The sequence below is a fragment of the Sinocyclocheilus anshuiensis genome, unplaced genomic scaffold (assembly GCF_001515605.1).
Source record: "Sinocyclocheilus anshuiensis isolate Anshui unplaced genomic scaffold, SAMN03320099.WGS_v1.1 scaffold102, whole genome shotgun sequence".
NCBI lineage: Eukaryota > Metazoa > Chordata > Actinopteri > Cypriniformes > Cyprinidae > Sinocyclocheilus > Sinocyclocheilus anshuiensis.
The window spans coordinates 256120-271056 of record NW_015542330.1 but is presented as its reverse complement, the minus strand read 5'-3'; the positions used below and the strand labels follow the sequence as shown (position 1 = coordinate 271056).

Genomic DNA, 14937 nt, shown 5'->3' with positions numbered 1-14937 from the left:
CTAAACAACAAATATTTCCGAACTCACCTGGAAGACTGCCTGTCCCTGGGCAAACCTTTGCTCTTAGAGGATGTTGGGGAAGAGCTTGATCCAGTGCTAGATAACATACTGGAGAAGAACTTCATAAAGTCTGGAAAAACTTCTAAAGTAAGTCATGTGACTTCAAAAATACATTCTATAATTTTTTTTTACATTTCGAAACTTAATGCGATACAAGACACATGCCCGGTCTCAAAATTCTCTGGGCTTTAGTAGACCAAGCTAAGACATTTTCTCTTGTGTTAGGTAAAAGTCGGGGACAAAGAAGTGGATGTAATGGATACATTTACTTTGTACATCACAACTAAACTAGCCAACCCTGCATACAGCCCAGAAATCAATGCTAAGACAGCAGTGGTGGATTTTACAGTTACCTTGAAGGGCTTGGAGGACCAGTTACTTGGCAGAGTCATTCTCATAGAGAAAAAGGCAAGTCTGAGACAGTGTTATTTTAGTATCATAATATACTATTATAGTTTTTATTTATATTTTGAATTAATTTAATATTTTTCATTTCAGTTTTTGTCAAAGCTTTAGTCCTTTTATTGTCATTTTTGTTTTTGTCTATGTAATTTTTTATTAATTTTTATTTCAATTTTAGTTTGAGAGCAACTAGTTGAAATAAATTAGTATTGTATATGTATACCAGTGCTTCTCAAAGTCCAGACCCGCCTCCATTTCGTATTTTAGGAGCACTAATTATTTCCTACTTTGATAAACGCATGTTAAACTTGTAAATCATTTGTTTAGTTTTTTTAATGTCTTTTTGGAGATGGTCCGAAATGAAAGCGAAGGCGAGATATTGAAACTTTTCCTTCATGACATTTGTTGTCATGACATCCAGTGAGCGTATGACGTTTGACATAATCGGGCGACATTTCACCGCTAATATGAGTAATTATTTATTTATTTATTTTTGTTATCACTTCGATTATGGACATTTGACTTATAGCAGTGTCCAGTGTTTCCCATACATTGAGTTATTTGTGGCGGCCCGTCACAAAATCAAAACTGACCGCCACAAATAGATTTTCCAAAAGGATTCTACTTCGTTGAATAAACTGAGCACTGCACGTTTCAAAATTAAAATGCAGCGCGGATGGTTTTATATGAATGTATCATTGAAAAGAACCGACCGTCTTCAGAAAAGCTTTGATGCCATTTTCATTTAATCTTTCCTAGCGTTTGTGAGTGCAGTGCTTATTTTTATTATTGGGGCATATTTTGGGGCAGTCGTGGCCTAATGGATAGAGAGTCGGACTTGTAACACGAAGGTCGCCGGTTCGAGTCTCAGGTCCGACATTGTAGGTGCAGGATTGTAGGTTGGGGGAGTGAATATCCAGCGCTCTCTCCACCCTCAATATCACGACTGAGGTGAGACCCTTGAGCAAGGCACCGAACCCCCGACTACTCCCTGCACTACTGTGTGTGTGCACTTGGATGGGTTAAATGCAGAGCACAAATTCCAAGTATGGGACACCATACTTGGCCACACATCAGGTCCTTTCCTTTCCTTATTTGATTACAGCCGTTACCGGGGAAACCGCTATTTGTCTGCTCCAACAGCGCCTCCTGCTGGCAGAGAATGAATTTGCATTTGCAAGTCTGTGGGAAACACTGGTGTCTGTCAACAAACATAAACACAAAGCATGCTTCAGAACTGTTTTGAGAATTTGAGAAGTTTGAGAAGGTGCTTTGAGCCATGTATTATTACTATGAATTAGGCTACTACTACTACTACTACCATCTTGTACCCTGCAATAATCTTGTGACCTCTATTGCTGACTCTTAAATTAATTGTTTTGCCAATTTTGCACTTGTTATTAATGTATTTTGAGTGCAAAGGGCTCTTTATTTTTTCAAAAAATTAATATTTATTTGTTATGCATGTTATGTATGTTTATTAAAAACAAGGCCTTTTGGAAAATCCGTCAGTTTTGATATTGTGGTGAGCGCCACAAATAAATAAATGTATGGGAAACACATCCCACAGCACAACCACCTGAGCCCAACTTCAGTCTACTCATCACCTTAACTTTAACTGCGTTTGTAGCCGGTGCCATAGCCAGACTGATAAACAAACAGACCGGAAGTTAACTTCGGGCCAGGCGTGTGCGCCCATTGAAACGGTCTATATAAAGCTTGAAGCATCAGAATCGGCATCGGTATCGGCCGATCACCATGACAAGAAATCGGTACTCAGTATCGGCTGCAAAAATCCTGATCGGAGCATCCCTAGTGTCAGTTAATGCTTATTTTATTTCAGTTTATAAAAATGTTTTTTAATAGTTTTAATTTTAGCTTTAGTTTTAGGTAACTATAATAACACTGGTCTGATATACAGGTTTTAAATCTAAATAAATTAACTAGATATTGAAGTCAGAAGTCAGAAAGGGTTTTATTGCCTAGTATGTTTGCATTTATGTTTGAATTTGTTCTGGTGACAGAAGCTTCCAGTACACAGAGATAACAAAAATGTGCAATCAATCAATAATGTAGCTTTTAGATGTAATATTGATTTAATCGATTATTTTCCAATCAAGGAAATGGAGGCTGAACGTGTGAAGCTCTTGGAGGAAGTGACATCGAACAAGAGGAAGATGCAGGATTTGGAGAGCAATCTTCTGTACAAGTTAACCAGCATTCAGGGCTCTCTAGTGGAGGATGAGTCTCTTATCGAGGTGCTCGGAGTCACCAAGACTATAGCACAGGAGGTACTTTCTTCAATTGTAGCCATGTACTTTTAAGCTGATTTATAAAACTGACTTACAATTGTGTTTTGATAGCTAAAATCTCCTGCCATCCCCTAGGTAAGTCAAAAGCTAGCAGTTGCTGCAGAGACTGAAATTAACATCAACCACACTCGAGAAGAGTACCGTCCAGTGGCCACCAGGGGGAGCATCCTCTACTTCCTGATTGTGGAGATGAGCCTGGTCAATATGATGTACCAAACTTCACTACGCCAGTTTTTGGGCATCTTTGACATGTCGATGGAGAAGTCGCCAAAGTCCCCCGTTACAGCTAAAAGACTAGACAACATCATGGAGTACCTCACATTTGAAGTCTTCCGCTATACTGCTCGGGGACTTTATGAAGATCACAAGTTCCTCTTTACACTGCTTCTGACGTTGAAAATAGACTTACAGGCCAAAAACGTTTCCCATAGCGAGTTTCAGACCTTCATCAAAGGTTTGATCCATAATGTTTTGCAGATAATGTTGTGTACTTTCAGTTTGCTGATTATCTCAATATCACAATTCATTTGAACAGCATTTAGCTTCAATTTAATCAGATAACAGCACACAGAAGCTACAATTGATGACCATTCAATACGTCTTGATTTGACAGTCCATTTAAGAACTTATTTCAGGCCAAGTAATTATAATTTTTTTTTTTTACCTTTTTTCAGGCGGAGCATCTCTAGACCTAAACTCTGTCGAGCCCAAGCCAAGGCGCTGGATACTGGACACAACGTGGCTAAACTTAGTGCAGTTGTCCAGCCTGCCTCCTTTCACTGCTCTCCTAACCCAGGTGGCCCGCAATGACCGTGCCTGGAAGAGCTGGTTTGATGAAGCCACTCCAGAGGAGACTCCTCTTCCTGATGGTTATGAGAGCCAACTGGATGCATTCCGCAAACTGCTGCTGATACGAAGCTGGTGTCCTGACCGCACCATTGCACAGGTGCAGGAAAATCTTTTTTCTGGGTTTAAATACTTTCTTAAGATGCAGAGCAATGTTATTTTAGTGACATTACTGTACTGTTTTAGTATTGACAAATATTTTTATGAATATTACTTTTTTTTGAATTTTTAGTTTTCCTTTTAGTTTGAAAGTTGTAATTTTTTGCTTCAGTCATTTTTATTAATTTTTGTTTTCTAAAATATGTCTTGTTTTCATTGATTTTTATTTCAGTTTTAGTTTAGTTATTTTCATTCAGTAGTTTTAGTACTTTAACTTAAGTGAAATTTTATTTTTTATTTTTGTTTTTTTATATTCTATTTTTACGTTTTTTTTATATTCTATATCATTTCTGTTAACATTTAATTTATTTAAATTAACAAATTTTTGTAGTTTTAGTTTTAAGTAGTAATAATAATAGCACTGATGCAGAGTCAAATATATTGGTTCTACAGAGGTTGATTCAACATTGCTCAACATTGTTTGTTATAGAACCAAATCAAGCTAATTTGGGGTTTTAAGATATCTTTAGACAAATATTGCAAACTTCATATAAAATAGTATAAAATAGAAAAAAATAATAAAATAGAAAACTGCAGATGAATTAGCAGCATTTTCAAACGGGTAAGAACCTCCATTCACCCACCTTTTGTTAAATAACGACAAGTGGAGGTACTTTTTTTATTATGATAGGGTCCCTTCTGACCTTTACAATATACCAGATAAATATTTATATTTTGTACTCATAGTATGTTTGTACTCATACTTTGCTGTCTGATATCCAAACCTGATAAATGAGAAGAGTGCCTACTCCAATCTTTTGTGAGCTCTTAGAAGCAACTAAGTAAGCGTATATTCCCTTTCAAGACCCTCCAGTCTATAAAAAGATTCTGTGAAATGAATTTGAACAGCTGATCAGCCACTGAGCTCCAGATTGTCACTTAACATTCATGATCAACCAGGCCTGTTATGACATTTAAAGATAATGGGGTCACAAAATCTCTCAAGACCACCTGCCCAGGTCACATTCATATAAAAAATAATGGCAAAAAATTAATAATTTATACTTTGCATAAAGAAAACAGTTATTTATTTGGGGTGGGAGAAAAAATCGATTCACCTAACTATCGCGATTCTTTTTAAAACGATTTAAAAATCGATTGGTTTACCTCAGAATCGATTGCATTTGTAAGCCTCCGGGCTTTCAGTGCTGGTGTGCACTGCCCACACACACACCAAATTGTGACTCTCAGCATCGGGAGTGCGTCAGACAGGGGAACGACAGGGCTGGTAGACAGTTCAGGGTAGATTGGTAAGTCCGAGGAAGGTGGGAGGAGAATAGGCATGTCCGCATAAATATCTGCCTCCCAGACTGTTTAGTCCCCAGAGTCCAGGGGACGCTCACCCTCAGCGGTGGTGCAGTGGGCGGGGCTTTTCTCTAAGGGGCTTTTGCTCCCTTGCATTATCCACCGTCGCGTGCTCCGTTGCTGGCTCTCACACCTGGTCTGACATCACAGGCTCGGGCTCCGGGGCGATCCTCACTCTCTCAGGCGATGGCTCATCGGTCGTGGCTGGCTCTGACTCAATGTCAGCGGTGGGCTCGGGCTTGGGCTCCGTGCAGCGGGGTGATGGTGGGCTGGGCTCTGGGTCCGGAGTGGAACTAGCGAGATCCTCCTCGGGACCGACGGTGAACGGAGATCCGTTTCTCGCCAGTATCCACTCCACAAAGGTGGCGAAATCCTCTCGAGGGCCATCTTCGGACGACGGCGCTCTACACGTGGTGTGATAAGCGATGTCCAGAAACAGTCAGTGGTGTATAAAGTACCTGAAAGCCATACACGATTTAAAAATCGATTGGTTTACCTCAGAATCGATTTATATTTAATTATTTTACTTTTCCTAAGAGGTGGTTGGGAGAAGTTAGCGCTTTTTTAATTCCAACAGAGGGCGAAATGTATAGGTGTGTTCGACTTGGAGCAGCACCTAAAGCACATAAAACTAAACATAACTAAAATGGTATGCAAAGTAACAGCACTTTATTTTACTCATTTTGTTGAACATTTGACTATTATATTCATGTGCAAGTTCAGGGTTTTGGTACTTGAAAGTTTCATGGTTCAAGGTACTTTAAATATACACTGTGTATGTGTATGCTCCTGAAATAAAAGTTCAGAAAGATGTGATGCATTGTTTTAGTTAATATGACTCATCATATACAGTCTCTTTTACGGGTATAATCAAGTATTTTCCATTGTCTAGTCTTTAATAAGCAAACAAAAATCACAATATGTAATATCGAATCGCAATAGTTATATAAGCGCAATACTCAATTATCGCAATATATATTGAATCGGCACACAAGTATCGGGATAATATTGAATCGGCAGATTAGCGTATCGTCCCAGCCCTATTATTTATCAAGTTATATGTTGCCCTGTGATGGACTGGCCATCCATCCAGGGTGTTTCCCTGCCTAAAGCCCATGATGCTGGGATACTCTGTGTCCAGCATCTCTGTGACACTACATAGGACAAGCAGTTTGGAAAATGTATTGAAGGGATGTATATTTGTCACAGTTACTACTGTGAGGAATCCCAGCGCACAGATGGAGGGCTGAGGGTGAGCAGAGGGGCTGCCAGACGACAGCGGTGGAGGGCAATATGTCTAAAATGTAAGTCACTTATTGCTTTACTGAACTTGTATAAAATGATTATTAAATGTGTTCATGCTGAAATCTGCAGAAAAACGTTACTCTTTGTGTGTTATAGATTAGTGTTATAGATTAAGTTAACTATATTAAATTATATAAATATAAAAAGCATACAGAAGCATTTTTGCCGTCTACAATTTAGAATGCCTGGAATTTTGAGTTTTAATAGACTAATAAATCAACGTGCGTGCACTCTGTGTGTGATTTGGAGATTACCTAGTAACCTAGAAGTTACTTGATAATGTCAGATCGCACATCATTACAACAACACTTACCATATTATCGCAGATGATGCTGTGTATCGCACAATCCAGACTCGACTTGAGTGGAAAATGAATCATCCGCGGTTGTGTGCGCACTTGTTTGGTTTGCACATGAGCAAAGGTGTTTTTATGAGTCTAACTTGCAAACATCAAGTAAAGTACAGATACTCCCAAAAAATACTTAAGTACTGTAATGAAGTATTATTACTTCGTTACAATACACCACTGGAAACAGTCTGGTATGGCCCTCGACCGATCTTTCCCCCTGCTCCAGCAGGAGGAGGAGGTAATCCGGGCGGGATAAGGGGTTGAAAGGGGTCCATGGAAAAAAAAATTTAAATACTGTACGAAACATGGAAAACAAACGGAGCGGAAACACGCTGTTAGACTTTTTGTAGGTTGGGTCTTCTGTCAAGGTTACTACTGTGAGGAGTCAATGAACGCGGAGACAAAGGAGAAATACGAATAACCGTCTTTAATAAACCAAAACCAGGGGTAACACAGAGCAGGCAGAAACACACACGTAGCACATTACATGGACGAAGGACACTGGAATCACAGGACAGACTACACCTTACATACTAGACTAAACGAGGGTAATTGACGAGAGACACCTGAACCAAATGAGCACAATCAAACAAGGGAGAAACTGGGTCATGGGGAGCACATGGGGACAGAAAACACAACTTTTTTTTTTTTTTTTTTTTTTTTTTTGCTCTGTAAAATTATAGATCTTTAGCTTTGTTGGTAGATTGTCCATAATAAGAGTAGAAGGATTGAGGATGCACCGGCTATGGTCATTTATAATTTGACACCACAGGCCTGTTTCATGGTCATGGGTAGGCACAAGTTATTCATTTACTGGTCAGTGGAGTGCTATCACCTTATTTAGGCATAGATCATCATTCTTAGACTGACTGAGAAATTGAAAATTTGATTGCCTACCAAATGTCAACCAGTGGGAAAGTTGTTTTACATGTCGCACTTTAAATGTTTATTACTTTCACATAAAGAGACAATGACAATCATTGATTCAACCACTTTGCTCAAAATGAATTAAGGGTTAAACACATCCTGTAGCTTTCCCAGTACACCTGTTCACCCCCGTCACTCACTGGATTATGTGAGATACTATTTTAACGGCAGCACTCACATGTTGTACTGTGGTGAAATATTAATTGTCCAAAGATTTCCTTTAACTTGTAAAGACCAGATTAAGAAACTGAATCTTACTGCAGTATGATTCTTGATTCGCAAACACTGTCTCACTGTTGGCATTGATTTCAAATTTGAAAGCCGCATCTATTAGCGGTGGTAACGCGGTCGGTTTTTGACAACACTACTTTGAATACTGTTTAATTAAGAACCATTCAATTTAACATGCATACAATATTAATTATTTATAGCATAACAGAATGCATTTATCTCTAACAGCTGCTGAGACTAATTCAAAGCAGTGACAAGAAGTCACTGACCTCTCTTTGACCACTAACCGTGTGTGTGTGTGTTATTCACAAGACTAAATATATTCATAAAACTAATTGATAATTCAACAGATGCTTTCAAGTATTTAAAATGACAAAGTGTATTAAAAATGGCCATTTTTGTGGAATTTGAATATTTGAATATTGCTCCTTGTTATTCTGTGATAGGCACGTAAATACATTGCCGAATCAATGGGGTTGAAGTATGCAGAGGGAGTGATTCTGGATATGGATGCCATGTGTTCAGAAAGTGATAAGAGGATACCTCTAGTTTGCTTCCTGTCTATGGGTTCTGATCCCACAGAGAGCATAGAGAGACTCGCCAGGTCGAAGGTATGAATAATTATTATTCATTACACGCTTTTCTAGAATGCTTGATTCTGATTGGTCAGTTGGGGCATTCTGAAGTCAAATATTTGTATGTTTGACTGTTGCCCCAGTCAGACAATTTGTGCAGACTGGTGCCACCTTCATATTAATTGGCAGTGTCACTTGTTTCATTTCAAATATAATATCGCTTGATGTGAAGGTTTGATGACTTTTGAGATCCAAATGTTGCTCAACAGTTTTCTTGTTGTTTTGCAGGGTGTTCCTTGCAGGCCAATCTCCATGGGACAGGGACAGGAAGTACATTCAAGAAGGCTTCTGGCCCAGAGCATGTCTGATGGAGGCTGGTTACTTCTGCAGAACTGCCATCTGGGATTAGAGTTCCTGGATGAAGGTTTAGACACAGTTACCACAACAGAGAGCATCCATGACAATTTCAGGTTATGGGTGACCACAGAGGTGCACCCTAAATTCCCCATTAACTTCCTGCAGTCTTCAATTAAATTCACCAATGAGCCTCCGCAAGGTAGAGAAGTGGAAAATTATGCTGTTACTTCCTCATTTGCTAGATTTATCATTAATGTTATCAGAATATCTTTCTGGTTCTTTACATTCAACATCAGCATGTCATAAAAATAAAGGAATAAAACGCTAAGCATGCAGAGACTGATAATGTGTGGTTAATGATCTGCGATGCAGGGGTGAAGGCTGGACTCAAGCGGACATACAATAGTGTGACCCAGGAACAGCTGGAGATCTCCAACATGCCTCAGTGGAGGCCTATTTTCTATGCTGTGGCCTTCCTCCATACCACAGTCCAGGTCAGGACAGCTGGACATTTTTAGATTTTCATAAAGCCCCAATTGAGATACCCTGCTAAAAAGAATTTAAAACAATATAATAAATATTATTTATAAGACATTTAATAACATAAACATTATATTATATATTGTATTGTTAAAGGGTCACTCCACCCCAAAATAAAAATTTAGTCATTAATCACTTACCCCCATGTCGGTCCAAACCCGTAAAAGCTTCATTCGTCTTCAGAACACAATTTAAGATATCAAAAACCAGCAGCCATGCTTCTAAACATACCTAACCAGCATATGCTGTTTTTTTCAACAGGGTTAAAGGGATACTCCACCCCAAAATGAAAATTTAGTCATTAATCACTTACCCCCATGTCGGTCCAAGCCCGTAAAAGCTTCATTCGTCTTCAGAACACAATTTAAGATATTTTGGATGAAAACCGGGAGGCTTGTGACTGTCCCATTGACTGCCAAGTAAATGACACTGTCAAGGTCCAGAAAAGTATGAAAAGCATCGTCAGAATAGTCCATCTGCCATCAGTGGTTCAACCGTAACGTTATGAAGCGACGTGAATACTTTTTGGCTGACACAGAAGTACGGGTTTGGAGCGACATGGGGGTAAGTGATTAATGACAAAGTTTTCATTTTGGGGTGGAGTATCCCTTAAACAAATTCTATAAAAAAAGTAAGATTTTAGCACAGCCATTTAAGAACTGTTGTTCCCATTGTCATGTTCCCTCTAAAGGAGAGACGCAAATTTGGTCCACTTGGCTGGAACATTCCCTATGAGTTCAACCAGGCTGATTTCACCTCCAGTGTCCAGTTTGTGCAGAACCACTTGGATGATATCGACATCAAGAGAGGAGTGAACTGGATTTGCCTGCGATACATGCTAGGAGAGGTACAGTATAGACCTGCCATTGCTTTTTTCGTTGTTGTTTTTGTTTTTGATAAATCCCAAATTTTAACAACATTCTGTAATTTTACTATTGGTTCTGTAGGTGCAGTATGGTGGACGTGTCACGGATGATATGGACAAATGCCTGCTCAATACTTTCGCCCGTATCTGGTTTAGTGAAAACATGTTTGGGGACAAGTTCTGTTTCTATAAAGGATATACTATACCAAAGGCCAAGATGCTGCAGGATTACCATGTGCATATTGATACTCTGCCATTGGTTGATACACCTGAGGTGATGCAGATAATTATTCTTTTCTATGGAGTTTGATGGGGCGACTGGGTGGTGACGTAGAACCTATGACCTGTTGATTCAAATTTCATCCAATAGGTATTTGGCCTCCATGCCAATGCTGACATTACTTACCAGACCAACATGGCTAATGAAACCCTGAACACCATCCTCAACATCCAACCCAAAGACAGCAGCAGTGGGGAGGGCGAGACCAGGGAGTCATCTGTCCAGAAGATGGCCAATGAGATGCTAGAAAAACTTCCTGCTGACTATGTGCTACACGAGGTGAAGATGAAGTTATTGGGCCACTTCTTTATTAGGCTAAGGCTCAAAGCATATTAAGGTTGGAATAAACTTCACGCCTTTTCCCCCAATTTACAGTTTGGACAAGTTGACGCTAGTTGCCAGACTGTCAGATTTCAACTGACAGATTTCATAGAAAATAACGTAGTGTATGATGGTCACAGACTCCGATTTTGTAGCTTCAGACTATGATTCCATCCAGTTGGAGGATATCAAACATGTTTGATATTTTCAGCCGATTTTAGAAGACACATTGTTTTCATTTGTTACATGTCTCCTGGCAATAAACGTTTCTGCATGAGTTTGTTGTGATCGGACTTTAAAGTCTGGTAGTGTATGATCCTCAGTCATTTAATGTATGATGCCCAGTTTTTTAAAAATCTATTCAGATATTAAAAGTTGTGTAGTGTATTCCAGCCTTTAGTATCTTAATTAAATGTAGACTGTAAACTTTCAAATGACTCTATGCAGGTAAGGAGTAACCTACAAAAAATGGGTGCGTTCCAGCCCATGACTATATTCCTTCGTCAGGAGCTTGACAGAATGCAGCGTGTCATTGGTCGTGTCCGCACTACCCTCACCGACCTTAAACTTGCCATTGATGGTGAGTTCTGGATGCGTTCACTCATAGTACAGTAAAACACATTCATAGTTTTAAAATTAAAAAGAGAAACATTAACAATATCATCAAAAATGTCTAGAAAAAGATTCTTTGTATTGTAACACAATGAGTTTATAATCCCAAAGGGACTATAATAATGTCAGAGGATCTCCGCGACGCTCTGGACAGCATGTATGATGCTCGTGTTCCAAAGTCCTGGCAAAAGATCTCTTGGGAAGCTGCTTCTCTGGGTTTCTGGTTCACCGAACTACTTGAGAGGAACCAGCAATTCCACAACTGGACTTTCAGTGGTCGACCTCATCAGTTTTGGCTCACAGGGTTTTTCAATCCACAGGTGGGTCAATTATCTCATTTGACTCGGGTTCGGGTTTCATTTGATTCAGGTTTCTCTATTAACGTATTGTTCTTCATAATAGGGGTTCTTAACTGCGATGCGTCAAGAGACCACTCGAATGAATCTGTCTAAAGGCTGGGCCCTAGACACCGTCGTCCTACTTAACGATGTCACTCGCATGATGAAGGAAGATGTCACAGCCCCCCCACCAGGAGATGTGGGTGGCGTCTATATCTATGGCCTCTATCTGGATGGTGCTGGATGGGACAAGAAAAATGCAAAACTGACAGAATCATCTCCAAAGGTATTCTGGGGAAGGATAAATGAAGACAATATGTGGCCATAAGTTTGTGGATAATAGGTTTGGCTGTTTCAGAAGTTAACACAAAATCAAGACTGGCCATCACCAACAGACCTGGGACCGTATTCATGAAAATCCTCTTAAGAAAAATTATTTCTTACGCTTATGAAAGATGTTTGTAAGAATAATCCTAAGAGCAATTATTGAAAAATTCTGAAATATTTTCTTAAATATTTAAATATATAATTTAAACAAATACTTAGATATTAAGAATAAAATGACAGGCTCTACCTTTAGGGAATTAGGGCAAGTTGGAAAATAGTTATTAGACTTAACTAAAACTAGGGCTGTCAATAGATTAAAATTTTTAATCTAATTAATCACACCCTTTTTCTGTGATTAATCGCACACTTCATGAAATTAAGCATAGACCATTTATCTTGTTTCAAATGTTTATTTTGTCATCATTTGCTAGATTCAGCAAAGTAAATCAAAAGATTGAAGGGCGATTCTCAAAAATCTGTATTTTCTGCAAGCTTTTTTCAAGATAAATATAGATGTCTTTCCAAAAAAGGAGCCCATATAAGCACATATGAAAGAAAAGAAAAAAAGAAAAAATCTGAATTGTATAGTTTGTGTACAGTGCAACAGCAAATAGCTTTTTTACATTTTAGAGAAGTCAAGTTGCGATACCGAACAGGACCACATGGTGAAGCCAAAAAAAACCTAAACCAACCGACGGCTGACTGCATATATCTACTACAGTACACAGATCCATTCAGAATAACTAAACAGCAACATACACATGACAAATCAAAACATTATCGTGAATGTATGTGGAAATAATGTGAATGTATGGAAATGTCTGTGCCTGTGCATAAATACATTGTGCGATCAGTGCGTCAAGAGCGTTCATACACGCATTAATATAACGGACTCACGCGCGCTTACTGTACGACTTCTGTACGCCACCGCAGTCTTCATCCATCAAAACTTTACTAGCGAGACTGGTTATCAAGTCAAGAAACCATAGTTTGCGTCTCATCTGGCCATACAGCGGTGGGATGCGTTGACAATCCGTTCAGTCTGTACTTCAAACAGCGCGTGTGACGTGTGAGGGCTCGCGCTCTCCAGAGACAATCACAGAATATGACAGAGCTCGTGTTTTAAAGCGAAACACACTGGAATGAATAATTCACTGAAAACGCAATGCGAGTCTCTGTTCTCTCTGCAATCTCTGATGTAATCAGCCTGGTTTCCTTTCTATTAGCGCTGTTTTGGACAGATCGTTTGAATGCATTCGCTTACTGGATCATTGGACTGAAAACTTTCCCGGAGTTTAGTGGCTTAAAATGATCTGATCGCAAGCAGAGAAGCAAAATTGGGTTAAAAGGTTAGAATAGAAATTGTGCTACAGTAATTTTGCGTTAATTGAGTTTAATTATTTTAACACGTTAAGGATTGTAAGATTAATCGCATGCGTTAACGTTGACAACCCTAACTAAAACTAAAACCAAACAAACAAAAAAAAATCATTACTTAATTTTTAACTGAAACAAAAAACAAGTTAAGACAACATTTCTTATTTTCTTTGTTAATTATTAAAAACTCTATAGACATATTTAAAAAAAGACAAAAAAGCAACAAAATTACTAAAACCTTAACTAAAATTAAAATGAAAACAGAAAATATAAAAATAAATATTAATAAATTGAATATTAATAAAAATAATAATATCTCAATTATACTAAAATAACACTGTCTGGTAGGTTATCCTAATTTAAAGAAGTTTAAAAAATATTTACAATGAATTTTAAGAAACAAATTCCCATAAGTAATTCTTGTGAATACAAATTATTCTTAACTTTTTTCTAGACCCAATAGTGTCTTATACAACTCAGTCAGGGACTTTATCAGCAGTCTTAATTCCGCTAGTATTTTTCCCATTTGTTAAAATCTTTTATGATCTACGCCTGTTTCACACATACTCCGTCTGCAGTGCGTGTGCATTGCGTTTTTTTTTACGCACCCATGTTAACGGATTAGAGCTTTCACACTGCACGCGGTTGCGGTCCGTCAGTGCGTTCCAGGTGCGGCGCGTCTGCAGCAGTGCAGCGATCGTTTACGCACTGAGTCTATTTTTGCTGTGCTGCACGCACTGAATTAAAGTGACAGCGCATTGTTCGCGGTAAAAATTAACATGGATTTGTGATAAAAGAGGATCACAATGCTGAAAAAACACTTTCAGTATAGGCTAACTATGTTTGGATTTGAAATCAAAATAATGGATAAATGTTGTGTTTGTGTTAAACAGCCGCGGATCATGAGCGGACTGCAAACGCTTCCTGTGTGAAAGCACAATGAGTCTGTGCTGCTTCTGCACTGCATACGTAACGCACTCGGACCGCATACGCACTGCAGACGGAGTATGTGTGAAACAGGCGCTAGAGTCTAGACCAGTGATGGGCAAACTTAGCCCTTCCAGGCCACTTTCCTGCAGAGATTTGATCCAACCCTGATAAAACTCACCTGCCTGTAGCTTTCTAGTAGTCTTGAAGACAATAATTAGCTGGTTCAGGTGTGTTTGATTCGAGTTGGAGCTAAACTCTGAAGGAAAGGTGGCCTGGAAGGGCCAAGTTTGCCCACCCCTGGTCTAGACAGACTGAGAAGCACTGCAAATGACATAATATACAAAAAGATAACAGTCCAATATAAAATTCTCTGCCTGATTCAGAATTTTGGGTGTAGTTCTTTACAATGAATTTGTCTATTATACCCGTAAAAAAAATAAACAATTTTTACAGAAGCACATCCCATTATGCAGGGCTAACATTCAGGGATCTTCCAAACCAAGTCAACTAATCTGTCAT

General features: G+C 38.8%; 1 protein-coding gene across 1 annotated transcript in view; it reads left to right on the top strand.

Moving 5' to 3' along the window:
* The window catches only part of dnah5l (dynein, axonemal, heavy chain 5 like), a 68681-nt gene that overhangs the window by 53416 nt on the left and 328 nt on the right, over nucleotides 1–14937 (top strand). Inside the window, exons 60-73 of the mRNA XM_016489435.1 lie at nucleotides 1–147; nucleotides 286–468; nucleotides 2583–2753; nucleotides 2850–3228; nucleotides 3449–3720; nucleotides 8343–8507; nucleotides 8760–9027; nucleotides 9201–9322; nucleotides 10060–10215; nucleotides 10316–10507; nucleotides 10604–10792; nucleotides 11282–11414; nucleotides 11558–11766; nucleotides 11849–12070. The exon at nucleotides 1–147 is cut by the window's left edge and continues 7 nt beyond it. Of these exons, the coding sequence (XP_016344921.1) occupies nucleotides 1–147; nucleotides 286–468; nucleotides 2583–2753; nucleotides 2850–3228; nucleotides 3449–3720; nucleotides 8343–8507; nucleotides 8760–9027; nucleotides 9201–9322; nucleotides 10060–10215; nucleotides 10316–10507; nucleotides 10604–10792; nucleotides 11282–11414; nucleotides 11558–11766; nucleotides 11849–12070 (2808 nt within the window). The remainder of the gene's footprint in view (nucleotides 148–285; nucleotides 469–2582; nucleotides 2754–2849; nucleotides 3229–3448; nucleotides 3721–8342; nucleotides 8508–8759; nucleotides 9028–9200; nucleotides 9323–10059; nucleotides 10216–10315; nucleotides 10508–10603; nucleotides 10793–11281; nucleotides 11415–11557; nucleotides 11767–11848; nucleotides 12071–14937) is intronic.